Consider the following 24,670-nt stretch of genomic DNA (forward strand, 5'->3'; position numbering starts at 1 on the left):
GTGTTTATCAATTTTTCAGGTCCCTAGGATGATACGTATGTATATGGAGTTGTTAGATAATGATCACCTCACTTGGTGCGTGCAGTGGTCACAGTGGGGGCCAGGGAGGATGTGATTCCTCACCATAACAGCTCTCACTCCACTTCGATAATGCAGTTTAATCTGGAGGCTACACCCAAGGCACTGACATGCCCCATAGAGTATCGGCCCGCATTGGACAAACTCAGTGGAAACCTTGACTGGCGCTTCACCCCTCAGTGATGACAAAACCCCATCTGCTTAAGCAGCTATTACTCCACCTGATTGGTAATCATGACATGGAGTGAGGCATAAATCCCTCAGACTGCTGCTGGTTAAGATAGAGGTCTTTGAAGGAACACGATGATTAGGTGACCTTGGATGGAGCATGGAAAGGGGGCCAGGCGAGGCAAGGCTCAGGGGGATGTACTTTTCTATTATTGGCAGTATAATGACACATTCTCATGCAAATTAAATTCAAATATGAAGGCGACATTCAAGCTAGTGAACAGTTCAGAGAACTTAAAAATGTGTTGAATGGTTTCATACAGGAGTATGCATTACAGCTCACTTCAATGGTCTTATCGGCCTCAATCAAAACGCATTTTATATGCACAAATTGGGTTAATCCTATTTGCCCAAATTCAGTTGTGGGGTTGTGTAAAACTGGACCTAAGCAGGTTTTTCTGCATTTTCTGGGTAACTTTGATGAGTGAAAAACAACTAAAAGAATGACTGCCCACACTGACTTAAAGCTCCCTAAATTTAAAATTGGCACATCTTCAATGGTTTTAGAAGTACATCTACATTACGTATACACTGCAAGAAAATGACTACAGTTGGAGAAATTCTGGATCAACAAGTCCTCCAAACCATACGACGATATAGGTTGTTTATTCCTACCCTCTTATACGACCCAAAGGAGTGTTTCATAAATTGTGGCCCCTAGCGGTGGCAGGAAATACAACCCACAGGAGCGTTTTCCATCCTCATATATAAACCAGAAAATGGTCGCATTTTTAAACTCATCGTTAATGTTGTGAAACTGTCAAAATTGGTTACATTTAGGCTCCAAAACTACTTGGTTAGGTTTAGGCGCCAAAACTACTAGTAGTTCTGTGTGTCATGTAAAGTAAAAATGTACTTTTATTTTCACACGAGACACAGACCTCAGTTTCCAGGTTGAAAGTCCTGTGTTTGTTTAAACAGCGGTCTTTTAGCTTGTACTTCTTATGTACTTCCTGCTTTGCTCCTATCATAATTACTATGGCCACTAGAAAGCACCCCCATTAAAGGTGTATATATGGGTCGGAATTGAGACAGTCTCTTTTGGATTTAAAGCTTAACTGTTTTTTTCTTTAGTATGATCACTGCTGTCCCCACACCTACAAAACCAGATTATATTCAGCAATAGTTATATCAATTTACTTGGTTCCATGTGGAGTACATGATGCAGATGTGATGTCAAACGTGGTGGATGTGCTAAATAACGAACTTGGAACTATAAATTCAGTGTTTATGGCAACCATTTCTTAAAATTATTTTTGGTACTTTCAAACGTCAAATGTGGTGGATGTGCTAAATAAAGAACCTGGAACTTTAAATTCAGTGTGTATGGCCACCATTTCTTTGAACTACTTTTGGTACTTTGCTAACACGCTTCAGCTTTTAACTTTGCTGAGTAAAACCTGCAACAGGTTTTTCAGACCCTGATCTGAAGTTGCAATTTTTACTCAGCAAAGTTAATAAAATAACTCTGAACCTCCTTCTTTGAACAGCCCCTGGTAGAAAGGTAATTAAGGATTAAAACGTGGTAAACATGATACACATGACAGATGTGTTTACTGATGTCATTACACAGCATTGCTGCTTCTATCTAGAGTTCACATAAACAAGGCATGGACATCATTTTATTTGAGATATGCATACATTATTGTATGTTAACTCTCAAGTTGACTATTCAAGTGGTCTATTGATGCATTTATTGGACATACTGCCAAGGCATAATTCTTAGTAGTTGTTTTTTACTGGTATTTAAATTATTTTTTTTTTTAGGCTCAGATATCTCTACAGGAATCACAAATTGCAGAAGTGTGTGAACACTTAAATGTTTAAAATGTAACACAAAATTCTCATATTGGGTGTTAGAGATACAAAAAAATCTATATATAGGTCCAAGGTAACACAGTGAACTGCAAAAAAATGAGGAATATCTGCTGTGGTTTGTTTATGGTTTATTATACATGTATAGATCATATGAGTTTGGATGTTGGCATACTGTACTAACAAGTAGACCAAAATATGCCGTCACTTACATGTACTTGTATGCTCCTTCTTAAGTAGAACAGGGTGAATAGCAGCCAGCAGGGTAAACGAGGTGTTTTTCAGCAATGTGAAAGAAGGATCAAAAGGACATGTCTTAACTGAAACATTGCTATTTAAACATGTGAATGTTTCTGTATTGACAATATGTTCTTTGGTCACACTTCAAAATTACACTGTATATGTGTTTATCGTGGATTACAATTTTGGACCAATATGAATGCAAATGCTAAGAAAATAAGGTCCAGGGTGAATGATTTTTCTTTTTTTTTAAGTTATTGCATCTCATAAGACTACTTCTCACTGCCTTTCAAGCCACCAACCTGCTAATCCAACTGGTAATTATTTCTTAAATAGCTCAATAGCACTATCTACTAGCCCAGTCCTCAAGACCCACTTGTCCTGCAGGTTTTTGCTGCAGACTTGTTCTTCCACATCTGATCCAATTAAGAACTACACATTAACCTGACAGCCTAATCAGATCAGGTGTGGGCGAGCTTGGCCCAAGAGCACACTAGAGGACTTTTAAATGTCCTTGCATGTGGAGTAAAAGGACAGTAAACAGCATGCAGCTTAAGATTAGTCTTATGAATCATTCATTTTGTTTTTACTGGTGCAGGGATTTATGCCAAGGAGCAGGAGGCCATTCTTTCATTGTGTTCTGAAACTTTTCATATGGTGCTTCCTTTGAATAATTTGTTGACATGCCCCTGCTGTTGTAGAGAAAACAAAAGTGACCTAACTCTGCGGTGTAGGTCAGGCAGCATCTAATAAAGACCCCAAAGTCTTACAGCATTGATTTCTTACCCATTGCATGGCTAGAATACAGCGCTGTTGAGCATTGCCATGGGGGATGGCCCCCGGGTATGCTGGTGTTTCCCTGAGCCAGTTATACCTCGGATTTACAACACAATTACTTCTCTCTCTTTGTACATCATTATTTTTTTCTCGCTCCTTTTTTTCTGACACAGATCTCAAGTTGGCTTAGTGATTTCTAGGAATATTTTTTTTTTTAAGTTTTTCGGGGATCTTGTGGGAAGAGATATTTGTGTGCAGCACAACTGACAGCACTCCTGGACGCATGCCCACAAGTGCACATATAACTTGTGGGGATGCGTCCAGGAGGGCTGTGACATTCTCAAATCGTTCATCAGCCAGCAGAGTCACGGTTCTCTCTCTAGTCTCCATATTCTGATCAGACTTGACGTGGATGGCATTTAAGTCTAAATACCACATGGCACATGTCACTTCCAGAGATACGGTTGTAATAAAGATTCATTATGCAGGTGCGAGGAGTCATTGGAATGCATGGCACTACATTGCATCTTGTGGCAGATTAAAGATATGAAGATTAAGGGAGAGACCACATTATACTGTTGTTATACTTAATAACCTACTTAGTTTGGCTCATAGCCCTATGCTCATCCATAATGCATATGACCTGCAGCTGACCAGGACACTAAGTCTGCTCTGACAGTGGGAGAGGGTTTAAAATCACTAATCTATGTGCATGTACATGGATGGAGGTGTGTGTGTGTGTGTGTATGTATGTGTGTGTGTGTGTGTGTGTGTGTGTGTGTGTGTGTGGGGGTGTGAAACTCTCCAAGTGCCTTTGAATTTTTGTGCCCCAGTAATTGGCCTCAATAACTTGTGAAACATTTATATGTGATGTATTCTGACCTGTATGATTGGTTTATGTTACACAATCCATGTATCTTTAAGCAGAATATTTCACCCTCATATACTCAGACTGTTATATATCATCAGTCTGGCATCAGTGCTTTTGCAGGGTTATTTAGTTATGAAACATTTTCAATTGCTTTTTTTGGAGCACCCACTTTCTCTCCACCCATCCTGTCTACTTCAAATAGTCATTTCTCACATGTCCCAAAATACCTTTTAAATAAGACCTAAGTCAGGTCTGCAACCTGCGACTAAAAAATTATATGTGAATGAATAACTGTTAAATTAAAAAGGTCCCATGACATGGTGCTCTTTGGATGCTTTTATATAGGCCTCAGTGGCAGGGCTCTCAGACTAACTTTTTGCCTTGGTTGCACTTATGCAACTAACTTATTTATTTAGGTGCACCAGCACAAAATTTAGGTGCACCCAAATATTTCCTCGCGTCGCCATTAGCGCTGAATGGCTATACTTTTCACACACTTTTCACAAGTTCTTTTGTTAAAACAGATTGTGATTAAAATAAAATGCATATATATATATATATATATATATATATATATATACATACATACATACATACATACATACATACATACATACATACATACATGAGAAATGAGAAAGCTCCTTCACTTGTTTTTCAACAACAATAACCGACTGATTAAAAGAGAAAGAGGACACCCAGATAGCACAGTTGGTAAATATAGAGGTTCTACTGCGACCTGCGGCCCTTTCCTACATGTCATTTCCCCCTCTCTCTCCCCTTTCATGTCTTCAGCTTTCCTATCAAAATAAAGGCAGAAATTAAAAAAAATAAATTGGTAAATAGAAAAACAGACCGAAAGACATAGGGAAACAGAGGAAGAGAGGGGGAGTGCGATGGACTGAAGCGTATTCTACTCAGAGAGTGACGGCTGACTCATTAGGAATGGGTCCAGCACAGGTCGAATGCGCTTTGGCGGGTCAGCGGCGTTACACCCGTCTTGTGTAGGCTATGAAATGTCTGTATCGTCACTGCATTTTTATGAACTATGATCCAGCAGGCTCTGTCTTACACGCTGTTACTCAACGAACTGAAGTTAGTTGCATTTAATAACTTCTAATGTGCTTTTCGCCGTGGCGGTCCCAATGACAGAGAGTTACCAGCGGAAACACTGGTACCAATACATGTTTCCCTCTCATACTTAACAATATACAGCTGTGTTAATAACAATTAAAACTGTAGACAAATGTCAGCAGTTTGGACCGGCGGCACTACGTCTCTCCATGTTGCAGGGTGTGCGTGAATGGGGGCGGGGCTGCGCGGAAGAGAGATCCAAACACAGCACGGCTTTACAGAAGGAATGGGTCATGTAACGCAACATTAAACCATATTGATATAAACAAAATTTTTTCCACAAAGGAAAAATCTTAGTCGCACCCTTACAAATGTTGGCCGCATTTGCAACCAAATTGGTCGCACTCTAGAGCCCTGTGTGGTCCCCTAATACTGTATCTGAAGTCTCTTTTATATAGACCTTAGTGGTCCCCTAATACTGTATCTGAAGTCTCTTTTATATAGACCTTAGTGGTCCCCTAATACTGTATCTGAAGTCTCTTTCCCGAAATTCAGCCTTGGTGCAGAATTACAGCCACTAGAGCCAGTCCCACAATGCGCTTTCCTTAGGATGTGCCAATTCTGTGTCTGTAGCTACTGAGGAGGAGAGAGGGGGGAGGGGGAGGCAAGGTGGAGGGTGGGGGTGTGGCCTTGACCAACTGCCACTTTGCTGGTTTGAAAGCCATGATGTCTCTCTCTCATGGGTGGGCCAAATTCTCTGGGCGGGCAAAGCAGAGAAAGGGGAGGTAACCTTCCAGATCGGCCCATCTGAGCTTTCATTTTCTCAAAGGCAGAGCAGGATACCCAGGGCTCGGTTTACACCTATCACCATTTCTAGCCACTGGGGGACCATAGGCAGGCTGGGGGAACTCATATTAATGTTAAACCTCATAAAGTGAAATTTTTATGCCATGGGACCTTTAACATTTTAATTTATCATTGTTGTAGGCCTAAAGTGATTGTTAATTAATCCATTTATATAACATTTCATTCAACTAAAATGTGCGTCATACCCTATGTACCTCTACAGCCCAGCGCCTTATCCTCTAAATGTTGCCCATTTTGCCAGACAGGGCCATAAAAATGGCAACAAGTATCATCATATTAAAGAATGCTCATTTAGAATTATTAGTAATATTGATAGGATAATTTAGACTTTATAGACTGTTAACTTCATTATAAGGCTCAAATATGTTTTGACGCTCCAGCCAGATAAAAAAAAAAATATTTTGCTCAAAATGGCTCTTTTGATAGTAAAGGTTACTGATGCCTGACCTAAGAGAATGAGGGTAAACTTGCTGGATGTGACTTTTGGTGGAGGGCATAACAGCATTGATAGATTTACTAAAAATGATTAATCAATAACTGCTTACTCAAAACAAGATGTGTTATATTGCATTACACTGTGGTCTACTGAGGCTGTAGAAATCTTATGCTCCTGTCTTTAAAGGAATAATTCAACATTTTGGAAAATACTCTTATTCACTGTCTTGTTGAGAGTTAGATGAGAAAATGAACATCACTTTCATGGTTATGATGCTTCAGCCAGTTGGCTTGGCTTAGCATAAAGATTGGAGACAAAGGGGAAACTGCTAGCACTGCCCCATCTGAAAATAACGAATTCGGACAGAGATACTTACTTCAAGGAACTGACAATTTATAGATTATGTATGTGAGAGTGTGGTATCAATCTCCTCATCTAATTCTCGCCAACAAAGTGAGTAAGGGTATTTTCCAAAATGTCGATAACAGGCACCAGAGGCCTCATTACAGAAACATACCCTAACTTAACTTATGTTTCAAAGATGGGAATAATCCTATCTTCCTATTACAGAAGCAATTCCTGTGCTATTCTATCTCAGACCTCCTATCTTAACTTAGCTCCTTCTTAACCTGCAACTGTATGATAGAGTGAGGAATATTCTCAGATCTGCTTTTTTTCAGCAGTACAGCACAGCTAACATTTAATTTCCCACTTTGAGCTGTGTATTACACTGCTGTTTTTATACCACAGGTTTTTTTCTGAATAGGCCTGTGGCTTACGACTTATCCACTGTACCATATTGTGAACTGTGTGTCTGATGCAATTTAGGGGATTGTAATGCCTTAGTGGTTTGTAGCTTACCTCATTGCAATATAATATTATTTAGAAAGATAAATGAAGACCTAAGCTGTAATGTAATTCAAAATTTAATAAGACTGAGCAAATAGGTGAGTGGATGCTACATTGTAAAATGCAGGATGAAGAGATTTGTTATACTGTCTAAGTGCTCATGTTGCAGTATACCGGACGTGTTGTAGTAATTGGGTCAGCACTCCAGAATTCATACCTCATCTCAAGCAAAATAAACTACATGATGCAAGGAGTGCTGGCTGGGCCTCCTTCAGCAGGTTTTCAAACCATCTTCTCTGTTTGCCTGACTCCAAATAAGTCTTTGTTCCTCTGAAGATCTGGCACATTTCAAAGGCTCAATGGCTTGAATGAGCCACAATGTTGTGCCAGTGGTGGCTGTTTGGTGTCAGTAACGAAGCTCATGATAATGTGCCCGGCTGAGAGCCACTGTGTGTTTCCCACTGTTATGATCATGGAAGCCGTTTGGCTTTTTTTTTCCAACTCACTAAATGCGGCTGCTGCCTATTTTTTTAATCTGCTATGCCTGCCATCGTCCCTCATTTGATGTTTGTATATAATTATCAGCAAAATACATAATGCTGTGTAATACTGCACCTTTATGTATCTTTCTCATGCCAATACAGCGGCATATGGAAGAGGAACAAAAGAACAACAGAGCGGTTACTCTCCCTGCAGTCGTGTGTTTGTCCCATTGTTGTCCCCCTAAAGATGCAGCGACGGTCCAGCCTGTGTCAAGGGGAGAGGTTGTTTTGAGAACCCGAAGGGAAAGATGAATTGACGTAAGAGGTCATTTGGTTGACTCATATTTGGCCCTTTTAGCTTTGAAGGTAAAGTAATATGAAAGGAGGTAGAACATCAAGGTAACTGGGCAGCTCAAAGGTCCAGGGGCAGTTTCTTTCATGGCTTCCATTGCTAGCTAAGGAAATGTCCCTTTCTGCCACCGATCCTCTGCTTTCCAATGGCAATCAATGCAGCTTTAAAGGCGTAGGAGATATCCCTTTAGAGACTTCAGCAAGCTGAGCATGTCTCTGCCAACCTCAAGCCCAGCATGTATTTATTGATGCCTTGCTATTTTTTGACAGGGAATGTAAATTATGTAGTAGACATATTCAGCTCATATGCAGTTCATTTATGTGCTACAGTATAGTATGGGTTTAAAAAGTGCCAGTATTTAGACTGAGCTACTTGTTTCTGAGATAAAAATGAAATGTAAAATTATTAGTTTTGGGTAGTAATTAATTAATGTCACAATATTGCATAGCCTATTGTATTTTACCACTAAACTATCAAATCATGCACTGTCCATCCATATTATTAAGGCTGGTGCTGGGGTATTATAATATTTAATGCAGTGACAATCAGTATGCATTGAGGTTGACGGCATGTTTTTTGCTGAAGATCACAATATTGTGTTGCTTGATGGTTAAAAGAAGTATATTTGACTGCTGCCAAGTATTTTGGCTTAACATAAAAATAGTCTGTGTTATTATTAAGTTAACAGTGTTTTGCGAAATATTTGGCAAGATCAGAATGTTCCACTGTTTTGAAGCAAAATAATGATCATGGGGCTATTCCTCATGCATTAGGCTACCTTGAGATACAACCACTTAAACATTACATGCATTTACTTTTTTCTTTCTTTAAAGGGGTTGATAGCTTTGGTGTGCAATTTTAAGAATGTCCCACTTTAAAACCTGAAAAAAAGAGAAGGCTTTGAATATTTCAAAAGAGACCTTGATTTAAATGATAAGGTTTCCGATATATTGCATCAGTGGGAATAGGAGAGGCAGAATGGATGAGATGTTTGACCTTTTCAGATTTGTCCCTAGGTAGTGAATTTGCTGGAGGGTGCCAGGGCAGGGAGCAACGGTGCATGGAATTATCACTCTCAGTGTTCAAACGCCGCAGACCTGATCTCCCACTTGCTCCACTCCCACCACTAATGGGTTAGAAACACACTGGGAAAAAGACGGAGCTAGAGAGCGAGTGGGAGGGAGGGGGGAGTTTGAGCCTGTCTGATTGTCTCTGGGTTAAGCTTAGAAACAAATTACTGTTTTTGCTTGGCGCTGAGGAGAAGAATCGGCAGGTCACACTGTGGTGTCAAATCTTTAGCAAAAGCTGGTGTCATTTTGCAGAATGATCGAGCTGAGTCACTTGACAGCTACCGGCAGCAAACATGTCAGCGCTTTGATGGATGCTAGCTATAATGAAAGGCTATGATGACTTTTTAGTTTACTGGGCTTTCACTGAACTCCCCCAGTCTCACCATCAAATGAAAGCACAGCACCAAGGAGGCAAAAAGATGAGAACAAACTTGCCAAACTGCTTTGTGATAGTTTGCCAATGCGCAAAGGTCTTTGTTAGAGGACAGTAGCTGTCAAAATCAAAATACCCGGGCAGCATCTGTGTCTGCCTCTTGTGGTGGCATATAATCTTGTGGTTTGCAATAGACATGCCACTGACAAAAGGACATGCAATACTCTGATTGTCAGCCTTCAAAAATATTCATACAATTTACCTACAGCATCTCAAAAGCATTGGCTTTAGCTCTGTTTCATTCAGCGTCATGCTTCCATTGATGGAAATATATTAGTAGTTTTCCGTACAATGATGCCTCTTCACTAGTTCCATTTACTGCATGTGGTTCTAAAGAAAGTCCAAGTAAAGCCTCTTCCTCTCCACTCACACTCATGTTCAAGTGTTCATGTTTCTTCTGGTGAAACATGCAAGCCACCTGTTCACGATCATCACCTCATGCTGCATCTTTTCTGTCTCTTTCTCCACCCTTTCTTCACGCCATCCAGAAGCCATCTTGTGCGATGTAGGGGAGTTTCACTGCCACGACCAGGAGACCTGTATTCCCGAGGCCTGGCTCTGCGATGGCGAGCCCGACTGCCCCGACGACTCAGACGAAACTTGTAAGTCACTCATTCCATCCATTACTCACTAACGCAAAACTGTCATATGGAATTCTGCCACAGCACCTCATTTGTCAGCGAGTGTCACTTTTATAGTACATGAGGACTCGTGTTAACATGAATTAACACCAAAAAGGTGTCCTTTTTAGTATCAAACACTCCCTTCTTCCGCCTATTGGCTTGAAATGTGTTAGAAGTCTGTGGTGTTCTCTTTCACAGAGAACACTGCTGTGGTCATTTTGAAGACATAAAGCTCTCTCACATCTTCTTTGTAGCTGCCTTGGAAGAAGGCTACAAACGAAGCAGTGCATTTAAGTATATTTTGGTGAAACTTTGAGTGTTTGAAACATACTTGGCATCCAGGTGCACAGCAGGATTGTGATGCAGGAATGCTTTTTTTTTTTGTATTTATGTAATTTGCGGCCAGGGGGGTCTAGCAACTCTCCATTGGCTTGCGAGCTGGAAAAGCCAAACTCAAGCAGGGCCAATCACATTGTGTATAGAGTCGGTGGGCGGGCTTAACATAATGACGGCAGAGTTATGACGATTCCGCAAGATTTCCCTGCTACTTGAAAACAAAGAAGATGGCTGCTGTTGCTGGCGAACAGCAGTCTTTCAAATCGGCTTTGGCCGCAACTCTGGAGACTTGGAGTTGAGAAAAGAACAAAGAACGACACTGAAGTCATTCTTAAAAAAGGAAGATGTGTTCGGAGTTTTGCCGACCGGATACGGCAAAAGTTTTATCTATCAACTAGCATTTCTCTGGTTGGTTGTAGCGCTATCCTATTGCGTGCAGAGGGAATTTGAAAGATATCTGTTTATCCCGCCACTCGGATTGAGCCCTGCCAATGGTGTGTTCCCAGACCCCACATCTTGATGTGGGTCTGGCTTGTCAGGCTACTTGAAATAGTCTTACTATAGACATTTCAGTTGAGAATTTACAAATATTTTCTTTTCCAGTGTCCATTGATTTGTAATAGAAAACCAACTCATGGATATGTAAACTTTTTGTTATATTGTTTTTGTCTTGTGTGTAACACTGTGTCTAGTATATAATTTAATATTAATTATATTATAATCAGAGGCACTCTATCCCCAAAGATAGTCCAATGAGGTGGCACCAAATCTGATATTTTACCAGGTGATCAGCAAGTCACTGTGATTGTGTTTTTACCCAAACATTGTGCTAATGGGCCCATTTACCAGTCGCACAGCTGTTTTATTCATGTTTAACTAATGAATTTGTGCTTAGTGATTGAGGTGCTTATTATCTTATTGCCACCAGTGGCACATGATCCATTTTGCAGCAAAATGGACTGTGCCTCCTGTCCAGTACATTGAACTCAATGCCATTTTTATGATATAACACCACACTAACTGCTGTCATAATTACCTAACCTTAACTCAAACACTTGATCCAGCTATTGGAACTGATGTTATAAAACTGTGGCAGGCCAATCACAATTTTGCTACCAAATGCATTTTGTTATGGTGTTTTGTACTGCACTTGGTAGAGATCCATGTTTTATCCAACAACATTCTATTTGACTACTACTTATCTCCAAGAGCTGGACAGCACATAAAGCTGCTCATCATTTCAGTTAGTCAGGTTAAAAATTGGGTTTTGTTGGGAGTGCTGTATTATTCATTCAACAAGTGGAAGTGATGTATTATGTTGTGAAGAATCTGCTTGGCAGATCCGACTGCACTCGTTTAAACCTTCATTCGTCCTTCACATCAGAACAGGATGTGTCATGCATGCTCTTGGGTATTGTTATTTACACACTTCGGAGACATAGATTTCCTTTAATGGATAAACAGAGCACTCATTTCATGTTATTATGGGCTGGATTAGCCTTTGTAAATTCTGATGAGACTGTCACTGTCACGCAGTCTATCACAGCCCAAAAAAGACAACAAAACCAAATTATTAACATTCACTCCAGCTTCCTCGCCAGTGTAAGTTATTGGGTAAAATTAGGGCTTTATAGTTTTGGCAGTGACATCTGTACATAAATTGACCACAGTGCACAATAATTATTAATGCCCTGTGCAAGAGGTCATGTATTAAGTATAGGCTACTTGTGGTAGTGGTGGTACTAACTGCTTATGTCAATGCTACATAATGACAGGCACCATCTGTTAACGTGTCCACAGCTGTTTGCATGCTCTCTAATGTATGAATGTAATAGAGTGGGGACTTGTTGAGGGAGTTTCCCAGACTCAGTGCATGTTGAGATAGGGCAACACAACACTGTGGCCCTCAATAGGAGTCAGGAGGTATAACAAAGAGATCGAAGGATGGATAGTCTTTCTTCAAGACTGCAAAAGTAGATATTATGCCTAGGTCTGTTGCATCCTTTCCCATGAGGTGCTTTAGGATAATCGCTACGTATATCAGTCCCCCTTTAATATCTTTTGCTTCTCTTGAATGCCTAGTTTTTCAGTCATGTCCTGTGTGCAATAAATGTTTTCCCATGAAAGGCAGTCTAGAAGTGTTTAAAGGTCCAATGTGTAGGAATTTCTCCCATCTAGCGTTGAGATCATACAATATGTTTAAAATGTTATTCATAATCAATATTGCAATATCACATTTTGTCAATATCGTGCAACAATAGCGTTCATGCAAATGCAAATGTAAAATTTCGAGCCAAAAGGAATACTTGGAATTGATGGTGGTGGTCAATATTCATGAAAAAGGACAAGTTTGTGAATGGGCAACACAGATTTTGATAATGAAAAACTAAACACATGACACACTGGACCTTTTAAAGAAGCACTCCACTGATTTTACACGTGGACGTCAGCGTTTTCGTCGTGATGAGTTTGACTCAGCCTGTGAACACATTGTAATGTCTCCTGCATTTCTGGAGAGGCCTTTTGAGTTTAAGGATGTTATCAGGGCATTCTTAACTTGGGCTTGAGTCTGTGTTCCAAACTGGAGGTATGGCCTTTGAAATAACTAGGCATTAACTGTAGGAGGCAGGGACGGTTTGATGAAAGGCACTCCACTTGTATTACAGGACATGTAATGTAAAACAAGTGCTTGACTCATATTAGGGACGAAAAGTCAGGATATCTCGGCCTCTGCTGAATTCATTTCGTCCATTCTTTTTTAATTAACTAAATCGTTGCAGTACAGTACCTCCATAAAATGCAAGATTTGCCAACAGTAGGCTGAGCAAAACATTAGCAAGAAAAGAAAAGAAGAAGACATACTTTAATGATCCCCAATGGGGAAATTACATTACACAAAAAATAGATATTCTGTAATGAAGATGGTTGCTGATTCATATTTCAACCTGAAAAACAAGGGAGAGCTTTGACATGAGTTAGGTGCATATTATAAACATTTAAGTTAAGTTTAAAGTAAGTTAATTTCATATTCCATTTTACTGTACGTAAAGGTGGTGCTCCGTTGGCAGTTCCCAGCAGATTTCTTATATCGTCTCTGATTGGTTTCTCTGTCACCTATGATCTGTCACTCTCCCTTTGTGAAACTGTTTTAAATATAATAGATATAATATAAGCTACACGGTTGCTGTGCGCCAAGTCATATAATCTCCAGAAGGCAATTCATTATCACTTCAATTAATGTTGGCTCCATTTTATTTACAATGCCTGCAGAAAGAAGACCTTGCATATTCATCTAAAGAATTTGGCACAGCTCATTATCATGGAGTATGTATTGATAGAAAGGGGAATTAGATTTGCCTTGCCCTTCAAAAAGAAGACAGGATTGGAATGTATTCTGCCCTCTTGATTGATAGCAAGGACTGGGATAACCTGTGAAAAAGATCCTTTTATATAGGATGATATGGACTGAGCACAGCCATATAGGATTGAAATAAAAGCACAATAAATGCATGGTGCAAAGCATCAGTACTTTGATTTCACTGTGAAACTCGTGGGCATTATATGGAAGAATGTATTATCTTAAGGAAAAAGGCAAGGTAATACATTAAATTCCTGCTGGAAATATCAAAATGTTGGTGCCACTGATGGCCTCTCTCTTCCCTGCGCTGGTTCAGTCAGGGAGATGTAATCACTGCATCTTCAGGCCTGTGGGGAGGAGGGAGGGGAAGGTGGCCTTGGATTGCATTACCTAGAGACTAGAAGGATGCACTGGTCTATCCGCTCAGCCGCGGGCCTCACAGGACTGGACAGCTGACGACAGTTATTCAGGGAGCTGGGAAAACAGTGCGCCTTCAGGAATGTCTAAAGAAAGCCCAGCTAAATGGAAATTCCCCAATTCTCGCAAATGCTTTCTGTGCAATAAAGAGTCAAACCTTTGCTGTGTTTTGGGGCCAGAAAGCATCTTGTGTGGTGACAATTAAAGTGGAAAGATTGAGAGAGTTTGCCTAGAGTAGGATAATCACATTCTTAGTTTGTGCATCATACTTACAAGGACGTCTAAATGTCAAGGGTGTCTGGGGACATACAGATCTGCAGTTTGCTGTGCATGTAAAATAAAGTGGAACAGCCATAATTCACTTATTGTAAATATCATTTCCAGTATGATGTTATGAAAAATTGTTGGTGCTAATGGCTGTCCACATGCAGTTCTCTCCCTGTATTGATGCTACACGCTTGCAAACACTGTCTTAGAACTTAAATCCTTCATGAATCCTTCAGGAAAGGATTTCATGGACTTTTGGCTTCCCTCAGTAGTGCTGCCACGAGGAGCTTTGTGAATCTGGTGGACGTGGAGAGCAGTGAATCCTTTGATTGAATTGTCACTCCCAGGGGAAAAGACAATAAAAGGGGTCAGTGGCTGACTTCAGAAACATGGTCACAGAAACTGTATTTCATGGCTCTAGCTTGGCTCGACCCAATCAACACTGATGATGATCTCTGTGTCCTCGAGGCACAAGGGAGGAGAACTGTTCAAAGACGGCCCTCTCTGGGGTTCTTGCACTTATTCCCCTTTGACAACAGGGGATGGCATCTCTCCCCATGGCTTCCTCTAAAGTTATCATCTTCTCTATACTGAGCTCATCAGTAACCTACACAGAGCTTGAAAACAAGCAGCATGATGACCCAACACTGGGGTGCAGAGTGTCTATCTCATGGTTATGCCACTTAATGTATTCTAGTGAGGCTAGGTGATATCTTAATGAAGTATCTATACGTGCGTGTCATGTCATTGAAATGCTTATATGTATTCGAATACTTCTACCTTAATCATTTTGTCTTGACACTTGTTCTAAACTGCCGTGCAAAGGCAAAAGACCTTAACTTATTTTGTTAGTTTTATTTTGTGTACAACTATCAATTTTGATGTTTTGTTGGAGAAAATAGTGAGTTGTCTTTGCTGTAACTTCCAAAGCCCCCAGAGAAGCCAAGGCAGAATCCTGTAACATCAGTTACGGTTCTTTGTCTTTGTTTTGCTGCACTGTGGAATGCTCAAATTGCGTTAAGGTACTTTGCCTTTGTTTTGCTGTGCATCTGTTTACCGCGCTTGATTTACAATGTCATGCCTTTGTCTTAATATTACTCATCAAATTTCTGACACACACACACACATTTCTAACACACACACACAATTTTTCCCCCACTAACGTTACATCTAACTTTTAAGAATGGCCCATTGCGGGCGCCTGGGTAGCTCACCTGGTAGAGTGCGCGCCCATATACAGAGGCTCTTTCCTCGACACGGCCGCAGGTTCAACCTGCAGCCCCTTGCTGCATGTCATTCCCCCTTTCTCTCCCATTTCATGTCTAAGCTGTCCTGTTACAAATAAAGGCCTAAAATGCCAAAAAAATAATCTTAAAGGGGTGATAGAATGATTATATAGGGTATTTTACACTGTTCCTTAAGGTCTCCTAATGGGGTATGTAACATTGGTTGGGCTGAAAATTGCCCGAATGCTATTTTATTAGGCCCTTAACTACACTGTGAATATGGCTCTATTTGGAACAAGAGCTTTTCTTCCAAATATGGTATGCTAATGAATATTCAGAATGAGCTACGCGCTGATTGGTTTGAGCAAACTACATAGAAACACATGGGAGACTCGGCGGCAGGCCTCATATTTCAGACACTGCAAAGTTATACATTGTTTGTCGGTCTATTTCGTTATTAAATTCACTTCTGAGACTTTTTTAAGCGAGAAATCAACTATATAAAGCTCAAATATGGGCCGTTTTACGAAAATGTATGGCTAATTGCAAATTTGGTAAGACTGTGTGTCGGAGTTCAGCCGCTGGTGCTGCCTCGCCACCCGCCGATGCTGCCTCGCCGCCCGGCCTGCCTTCCTTCACAGACCCCGGCCTACTATGAGGTACTTGGAGCTCCGTCACGGCTGGCAGCCCACAGCAGGGACTACCAACACCGCTGCCCTGACAGAGCTCCAGGGCCTTCAACTCCCCTCTTCCTGCTAGCTAAAGGGCCCGTTGTGTGAGAGTGAGAGCGCGGTCAGCGAGCTTGTTACACCAGCAATCTCTTAACACATGTTACACACATGTCACGCCACTTACACAACATCTAACTAAAGGTCTTATAAACCTAACAACGGTGTCCGATTTCAAGTTAATGAATATTTGTGAAGACTAGGTGTTTCGTTAGCTGTGACTGTCCCTTCAATCCTAGCTACAAATCACGGATAGTTGGCTTCCTTTTCGGCGTAATTCAAGTATATTTACAGTTTGAATTTCGTCACGCCGTGTATACAACATCTAACTAAATGTCTTATAAAGCTAACAACTGTGTCAGATTTCAAGTTAATGACTTTTTGTGAATTCCAGAGGAATTCTAAGAGGAGGCTAGCTAGCTAGCTCTCATTGATAGAGCTCCATCCAGCCGCAGGCTCTATCAGTGAGACTCACGGACAGGCAACGTTTATTTCCCCAATCGTTTGTTTAAATAACTCAACACATTATAATTACACACATTAAAAGAGTAACTGGAACCTGTGGTAAGAGAATGCTGGCGTAACAAGCTCGCTGACCGAGCTTTCACTCACATACACCGGCATTTAGCTAGCAGGAAGAGGGGAGTTGCAGGCCCTGGAGCTCTGTCAGAGCAGCGGCGTTTCGTAGTCCATTAGCCCAAAACGGTGACTTTGCGCGGGTATGGAGTGCTGTGGGTTGCCAGCTGTGACTGAGCTCCATCTACCTCACAGCAGGCCAGGGTCTGTGAAGGAAGGCAGGCCTGGCAGCGAGGCAGCTACACAGGCAGCACCGGCCTCTGAACTCCGACACACAGTCGGACAAAATTTGCAATTAGACATCAATTTTCGTAAAACGGCCCATATTGGACCTCTACATAGTTGATTTCTCGCATAAAAAAGTCTCAGAAGTGAATTTAATGGTAAAATAGCATATGAACAATGTATACAATTTCTGAGATCTGCACGACCTAGATTCAGAAGACTAACTGATCTCAGGTCAGTTGTGTAGCCTATGCAAATGTTGGGGCGTGACAAAGAGAAAGACTAGAGCCAAATGAGGAGGAGCCGCAATAGTTGACGTCAACTATGGGGCTCGTTGAGATTCGCCCGTTTTCAGAGGCAGTTTCAAATAGTGAGATTTGCAGAGAAAAGAGGTGTCAATGGGATTTAGAGGTTCTATGCATGTCCTAGTTACCCACTAAACTGTCATTATTCAACTATCACAAGGTAAAATCAGTTTTGCATTCTAACACCCCTTTAAAAAAAGAATAGCCCATTGCTTTTGGGGTAAAATGTTGGTGAAGAGCAGAAGCCATGGAGGGAAGCCACACACTACGCACACTAAGAACGCACAGAGTTGTTTAAAATCGAATAAGTATCCCTTTAAATAGATAACCTACCTTTTCTTGTAACCTCATTAAAATCCATGTCAAACAACATCCTCTGAGAAGTTAAATACAGTTTATGTTAGGATCATGTAGCCAATATGAGAAGAAATGAATTAACATGCTCTGATTTATACAAAAAAAACATTTCTCATTACTGGTGTAAATGTGACCGCTAATCATTATATAGATTTTAGGTCATATTCCAGTCCAGTACCATTTATTTGTCTGTATACTGCATATACATTCACTGCCAATGGAAGAAGCAGTATGAATGTCATGTATTGAATTGAAAAAAAAATTATTTCAGGTTTTGTAGAATTGTCCAATATCAATTATCTAGTCTGGTGATAGGGGTTGGTACTGTATATCTCAGCTTTATGTTTGTTGTTTCAGCTCTGCGTGTAGGTACAGTGAGATCCTTTGACAATCACAGCCAGATTCCTCTAACCACATTCGATCGCTAAATTTAATTCTGATTGTGAAGTACATTTCTTAGATAGTAAACCCACATTGCTGTTTAAACATTTGGGAGTAGTTGGCAAAGCCCCTCTAGAAACTATGCTTTAGGAGTTAGGAGTTGGAGAATATTTGATCTGTATGTCTGTGATGAAGCTGAAGTAACTATAGTCAGTGTATTTCAGGCTGCCTATCAACATCCTGCAGGGTATTTTATCTGGCAAGTCCCATATTGAAATAAATGTATCACAAATGTGTCTGGTTCCCATGAGAATTGGCGCCATTAGGATGGAGGTTTAGGGGGTAGTGTAGCGTAGCACCTTGTTATTGAGCTGAAGGACAAGGCCTTTTGCATTATGTAACGTTTATTTTCCCTCCTCTCCATCTCTTCCTCTGCTGACACGTAACCCTTCTGTTGACTCAACAGAAAAAGCTAAACCTAAAACATGCCTGTATTACAAATGCAGCATGTTTCCTGTCAAGCATCTCTTCTACATTTTGTGCGAATTATTCACTGAAAGTGCTAGACTCTTTGAACGTCTATGAGACCATTAAAGCTGCATGATTCTGCTTTCACATCACTGTCTTCTGTTAAGATGATCTGTCTACGGTATTAGAAAGCTCACAGGCTAGGTTGTCATCACACTATCTCTACAACATTTAATGTGACTGAGTGTTTGTGCAGCCAAAGTCAATTGGATATCGTGTTTGGCTCTGCGTCTGGTGCCTGATTGAGGATCAGATGCACTACATTGTCCTTTGCTATCAACGTATTTAACATGCCACACATGTATCGTGTTTGCATGCATCGTAATCGACTGTTTTTTGTTTGTTTTTTGCAGCAGGAGACTTTGAAATGAGACTTTTAATTTACTGTTTCTCTCCCTCTTCCTCTTAACATTTGGAACAGAACTTATGTACACTTCCTCAGGCTTGTGCTATCTGTTTTACCAGTAGTTTCAGTAGGCGGGGAACAGACACAACAAATATTTTGTGTACTTGTGTTTCTGTGTGCTTAAAAACATTCATTCCCATTGAGGCAGTGTAATTCTCTATGATTAGGACCATCTCTTCTGTCGAAATGTGATTGTTGCGTTAAAGGAAAGTCATTCTCTTTGCCCTTAACATTTCATTTGCTCATAGTCAGTCCTCTTCTTGCTGCATTGCCACTGTTTCTGCAGTTTAACACATTCCCGTATGTTTGAGCATTTGTCTTAGGCAAAACATTAGTGTGAGAATGACTTCCGTTGCCTGGTGACAATCGTACACCCGCGCTATGTCTCATCCATGTCAGAAGTGAAGCACTGGGAGGGGAACATCACGGCTTTGTCTTTGCTCTCACAACCCCGATCTCAACAGTTAAACTGCACTGACACGTTTTCCCTTTTGCATTCCCTCTGAGTATGAGTATTGTAAAGGACATCGTCCCAGCCTGTCACCTGAAGAACTAAAGAAAAAAAGCATATCCTTAAACTTGGCATACTGCTTAAAGTACTAAATTTGACATTATCTCCCTGCTGCTGCGGCAGAGAATGAAGCATCAGAGCGATATGAGCATTAACTCAGAGCAAACACAGTGACACATTCTTACCATAACACCCAATGAGAATAATAGCCTGTAACATCACTGGGATGAGTGCTGTTCATCTCATAGTTACACAGTAGCCAGGACTTAACTCTCAGTAAGGGTGAATGAGTGGCCTTTTATTTATTTATTAATCATAAATAATGGGTAGTAGAATAGATAATGAAATGCCTTCTATTATAGCCACTCTATAAACATGGTCATAGTCCAATGATCATTTCAAGCGAGCTGAGTTAGTGCCAGAGGATATTTAGCAAGAGAGAAAATGCATGCCCTACCACTTGCTGTGTGTATTCTACTCTAACCATGGTCCTCATTAAAGATGCCTTCAAGCCAAAAAGAAGACTTATTTACTTGCTTATAATCAATGGATTTACACTATAAGTCGGCACACCAATTTGAGCTATGGAACTCGTTACATAGTGTGAAATATAAACAAAACCAAAGGTCAAGACATTTCACTGAAACCATTATAATTTAATGGAAGAATCCAAGGCCAAGGGATATAAGAGCTCTTCCATAACATTTGAAAGACATATGGTTAGTTTGCAGTGTCATTCACATACACAATTCAAACCACATTTTGAAGTGCTCTTTCTCCCGCCTTTATCAGTGATGTCGGCAAATCTGTAGAAAAGGCAACAAAACAATTAAATTAAATGTTGTTTGCCATTGCTTTTGGAAATGACACATATTACTGCTTTCTCATGCTCCTCTATCTTGCCCTCTGTCTGCAGCCATTCTTAAGGGGGATCTATTTTATTTTTACGTTAAATGCAATCCTGAATTCAACATGATTAAAAGTAATGCAGTTCAGGTAAACCTTGACGTCACAATCTTATTGCATGAATGACATTAAAGTGCTCATATTATACTCATTTTCAGGTTTATAATTGTATTTAGAGGTTGTACCAGAATAGGTTGACATGGTTAAATTGTCAAAAAACACCATATTTTTGTTGTACTACACAATGCTGCAGCTCCTCTTTTCACCCTGTGTGTCGAGCTCTCTGTTTTAGCTACAGAGTGAGACATCTCACTTCTGTTCCTATCTTTGTTGGGAGTCGCACATGCGCAGTAGCTAGGTAAGCACTGCTAGCTTGTCAGTTGCAGAGCATGAGGTCGTGCCACGCTAGCAGCTAGGCGAGCATTATAACGTGTGTTACAAAGTGACGCACGTTCGTCACAGAAGTAAAGGCTGGACTACAATAGAGCTGTTTGGAGCAGTTTGTGAACAGTGTTTTCTGTTGGAGATGGTATGTCCCTTTGGGATGGACTTTGGGCTTTTTCACTTTGTAAACCTATTACATGCACAACACAATATATAACACAATAAAGGAAAGGGAAAATGCCCAAAAGCATAATATGAGCACTTTAATTTAGATGGCATTATGACAATTGTGTGTATTGATTTCTTTGATAAAAGAATGCCAGCATTAAACACAACACTGTATATTATGCTCAAAATGAGACCATTTTCTCTGTGAGTATTGGTTTTAGCCTCTCTGACTACAATATACTGTATGTATTATTCATTTGAAGCTGGCCACAGAACAATTAGATTGGAACATTTGCATAATGGTTGGTCACCAAAGTATCTCTATTGACTAATTATGTCGTTTTCCAAATACTGATAAATTGTCCATTTTGCTGTGTTTCTTTTGTATGGTGCAGCTTTACTACATTGTCCTGAGGCTGCTCATTCCTTTCTGCAGACTGATGTATCGATTGTTTATTATACAGTAGAGCCAGAATGTCACAGATGCCAACACCCAGCTTCTTCGGTATTAGTAGAATCACTTACAGATCTGTATGAATGCTGCCTTTTATATGGAATACACATAACTTGACACAAATCCAACATTAATGCTAACATACTATACTAGTAACATATTAGTATTTTCACCAAGTATTCTGCTTTTAGTAGAGCTGTCTGTCTGACTATATCGAAGAGGGTTGACACAAAATACACAAAGGCAATCCTATACAATGCATTTTTGCCTTTGCTAGACTTAATCATATTAATTTACTACTGCTGTTCAGTAATTAGTCAAGTTATGTCAAACCTTGAAATGTTCTTGATTGGCCAAGTCAGTTTGGCCTGAGTCCAAGTCAGTATGTGTTCCGTGTGCTGAAGACCAGACTGAAGGTGTAAAGCTGCCGAAACAAGCAAGAACCGAAGATGGCTGCAGTACAGGCCTGGCAGATCATCTCCAAATGCTGGCCATGTGTATCCACAAACATGCAAAGGCATACACATTTTCCCCCCAGGGAGTTGTCCAGTTTACACTGTGCCATTGGCTGCTTCTCAGGAGCCCCTTGTGACTAGCCAGGAGTCAAATGGTTGCTCATTGTCCTGTCGAGGCTGAGAAAGAAGGCAAGACTTATTCAGTAAATAGTCATTCACAACAATTAATCCGGTGGTCATAAAGTAAGATTGTTTATTTCTCTGTCTGTGAAGAATCTCAGTCTTTGGAGGTTGTGGACAATATTGCCTCAATGTCTGCGGTCAGAGAAATACAGCAAAATAAGCCCTTTTGACTGAGTGCATCATTTTAAATGGCAAGGATGTAAAGGTCACACAGGAAAGTAAGTCTTTTAAAGAGACCCTTCATGTTTAAACCACTGTGTCTTTTAAAAGCAGTACATGCTGGGGAGAGCTTTGGTTTTCATTGCAATTGATGAAATATCTCTCATCCGTAATGTTATGAAATCCTGCTCATTTACCCCATTGCACTTCATGTGCATGCATTTTAGGAGTTCACTTTCTTGCCATGTAAGTCTCCAACAGGTCCCCATATTTCTGTTGGTGCATGTTGTCCATAACAAGTAGCAAGATAAGCATTGTGTGCCTCCACATATCCAGAACTTGTCCAAGGATCGTTTGCCTTTAAGATATGAACCTAGAGCTGGATAAAAAACAGCCTATGTACTCAAATCAAGCTAAGATATGAAAAAAAATGTCTAGCCAGCAGAGCTGTTACATGACAGTTATGAATATATCATTATATCATCCCTTTCCATCAGTTATTCAAGTTAAGCCAAGCATCACAGAGCCCAGACGTCTTTTAACCCAAACATCCTCGAGCTTTAAGCATGACAACAATAATGACTTCACTCACTGACGACTACACACAAAGGTGAACAATTCACTATTTTCCATGGGTTCTTGATGCTTCAGCTCACATAAACACACATGCGAAGAGGCACAAAAGCAGAATAACCGGAAAATTCATGCCTTTTACACTTTATATGTATTCTTCCACACCAGTGACACAGCTTATCAGCCTAGAGATTAATGTTAACAACGTTACACAAAACACTTCTGGCAACTTCTCTGTCATGGTTTGTTTTTACAAACTGCTCGTCCACATTTAGACTACTGTTCTTCAGCAGTTAGCACTATTTGTCCTACAAAGGGAAAGCACGTTCAACACATTAATAAGCTGTTAACTTTCAGTTTATGCATATGTAACTCCAAAACTGTGCAAACGGTAATAATCACTGCTCATGTTCATTGTGTAAAAATGTCTAAGTAAGGGGAAACAACGATACTCTCTAATCTTCCCAGGTGAATCTGTGATGGTGTATAAGGCGGGCAATATGCAAGTTGGTCAGGTAAAGTAGCTGCATCCAAGCAGTGCAGTGCAGTGAGTGAAAACTATTGCTGTCTCTGCTGTTTCTGACATATGTGCTTTGGTTCAGATTCACCCACATGATTTTGTCATCATGCTTATGATAAGTTAGTTAGATAGATAGTGATTTATGTAGTAGTAATAATAATAATAATAATGAGAGTGCATGCAATAACTCATGTCATTGGAATTGTGGCATTGACCACAGAAGAGCATGTTACTGCTATAAAGCCATTATGGGAAGTCATCAGGATGCTACTTTGATCAACTGTAAATCAAGTAAAATAAAATAGTTTTTTCTTAGGGATATGATGAATCTCTGTACGTAGAAGTCCCCTGCTGATAGTTTTTCTTTTAGGAATTCATTAATCTGCACAAACTGGCACTGGCTGAGATAACCATGATTATCATAATGAACATAGCGGCTAAAATACCCCACTAGAAGCCTCTCATTTATAAATTAGATGGAGGTGTTAGTTTGCCCCAGCTGATTCTGCCTCATTCACTCCTCAAAGTAGGTAAATGGCAGCATGGTTTTTAACTAACATGTTCTAAAATCTTGCATAAGTCATTTCTTAGAATCTTTTGCTGCAAATTTATGTTTTAGGTATGAAGCTCATATTTAAATATTGAATATCTGCTGATACCGAGTCCAAAGCCTATATTTGTAGTTGATCAGATAATAGAACTGCACACAGTTTTGTTTTTTTTGGTTTACAAAAATAACTAAATAAACAAAGTAACTTAAATATGTGTTAAGCTTAATACATTTAACTTAGTGCAGCAAATTAGTCTTTTCTGTCAACACCAAAACAGTTTTCTTTAGAATCCCAGAAAACCCCAAACCAAAGAATAAACAGTCTCAAGTTCCCCGCTGGACAACGAAAACTTAACTCTTGCGCTTAATAGTCAATCTTTGATTTTCTTCTCATGTTTACCGATGTCTGTTTAAGGGAATAACGGAAGGAGTGTGGAGAATTGGAGTAATCAGCTTCTGTAAAAAAAAGGGTACTAAGAAAGACATTTTTTTTACTTGTTGC

General features: G+C 40.1%; 1 protein-coding gene across 1 annotated transcript in view; it reads left to right on the forward strand.

Annotated features, from left to right (window-relative positions):
* Window positions 1-24,670, forward strand: part of lrp1bb (low density lipoprotein receptor-related protein 1Bb) — a 282,705-nt gene that overhangs the window by 67,828 nt on the left and 190,207 nt on the right. Inside the window, exon 2 of the mRNA XM_039818282.1 lies at window positions 10,061-10,174. Coding sequence (XP_039674216.1) covers window positions 10,061-10,174 — 114 coding nt within the window. The remainder of the gene's footprint in view (window positions 1-10,060; window positions 10,175-24,670) is intronic.

This window comes from Perca fluviatilis, chromosome 12 (genome assembly GCF_010015445.1).
Source record: "Perca fluviatilis chromosome 12, GENO_Pfluv_1.0, whole genome shotgun sequence".
Lineage (NCBI taxonomy): Eukaryota > Metazoa > Chordata > Actinopteri > Perciformes > Percidae > Perca > Perca fluviatilis.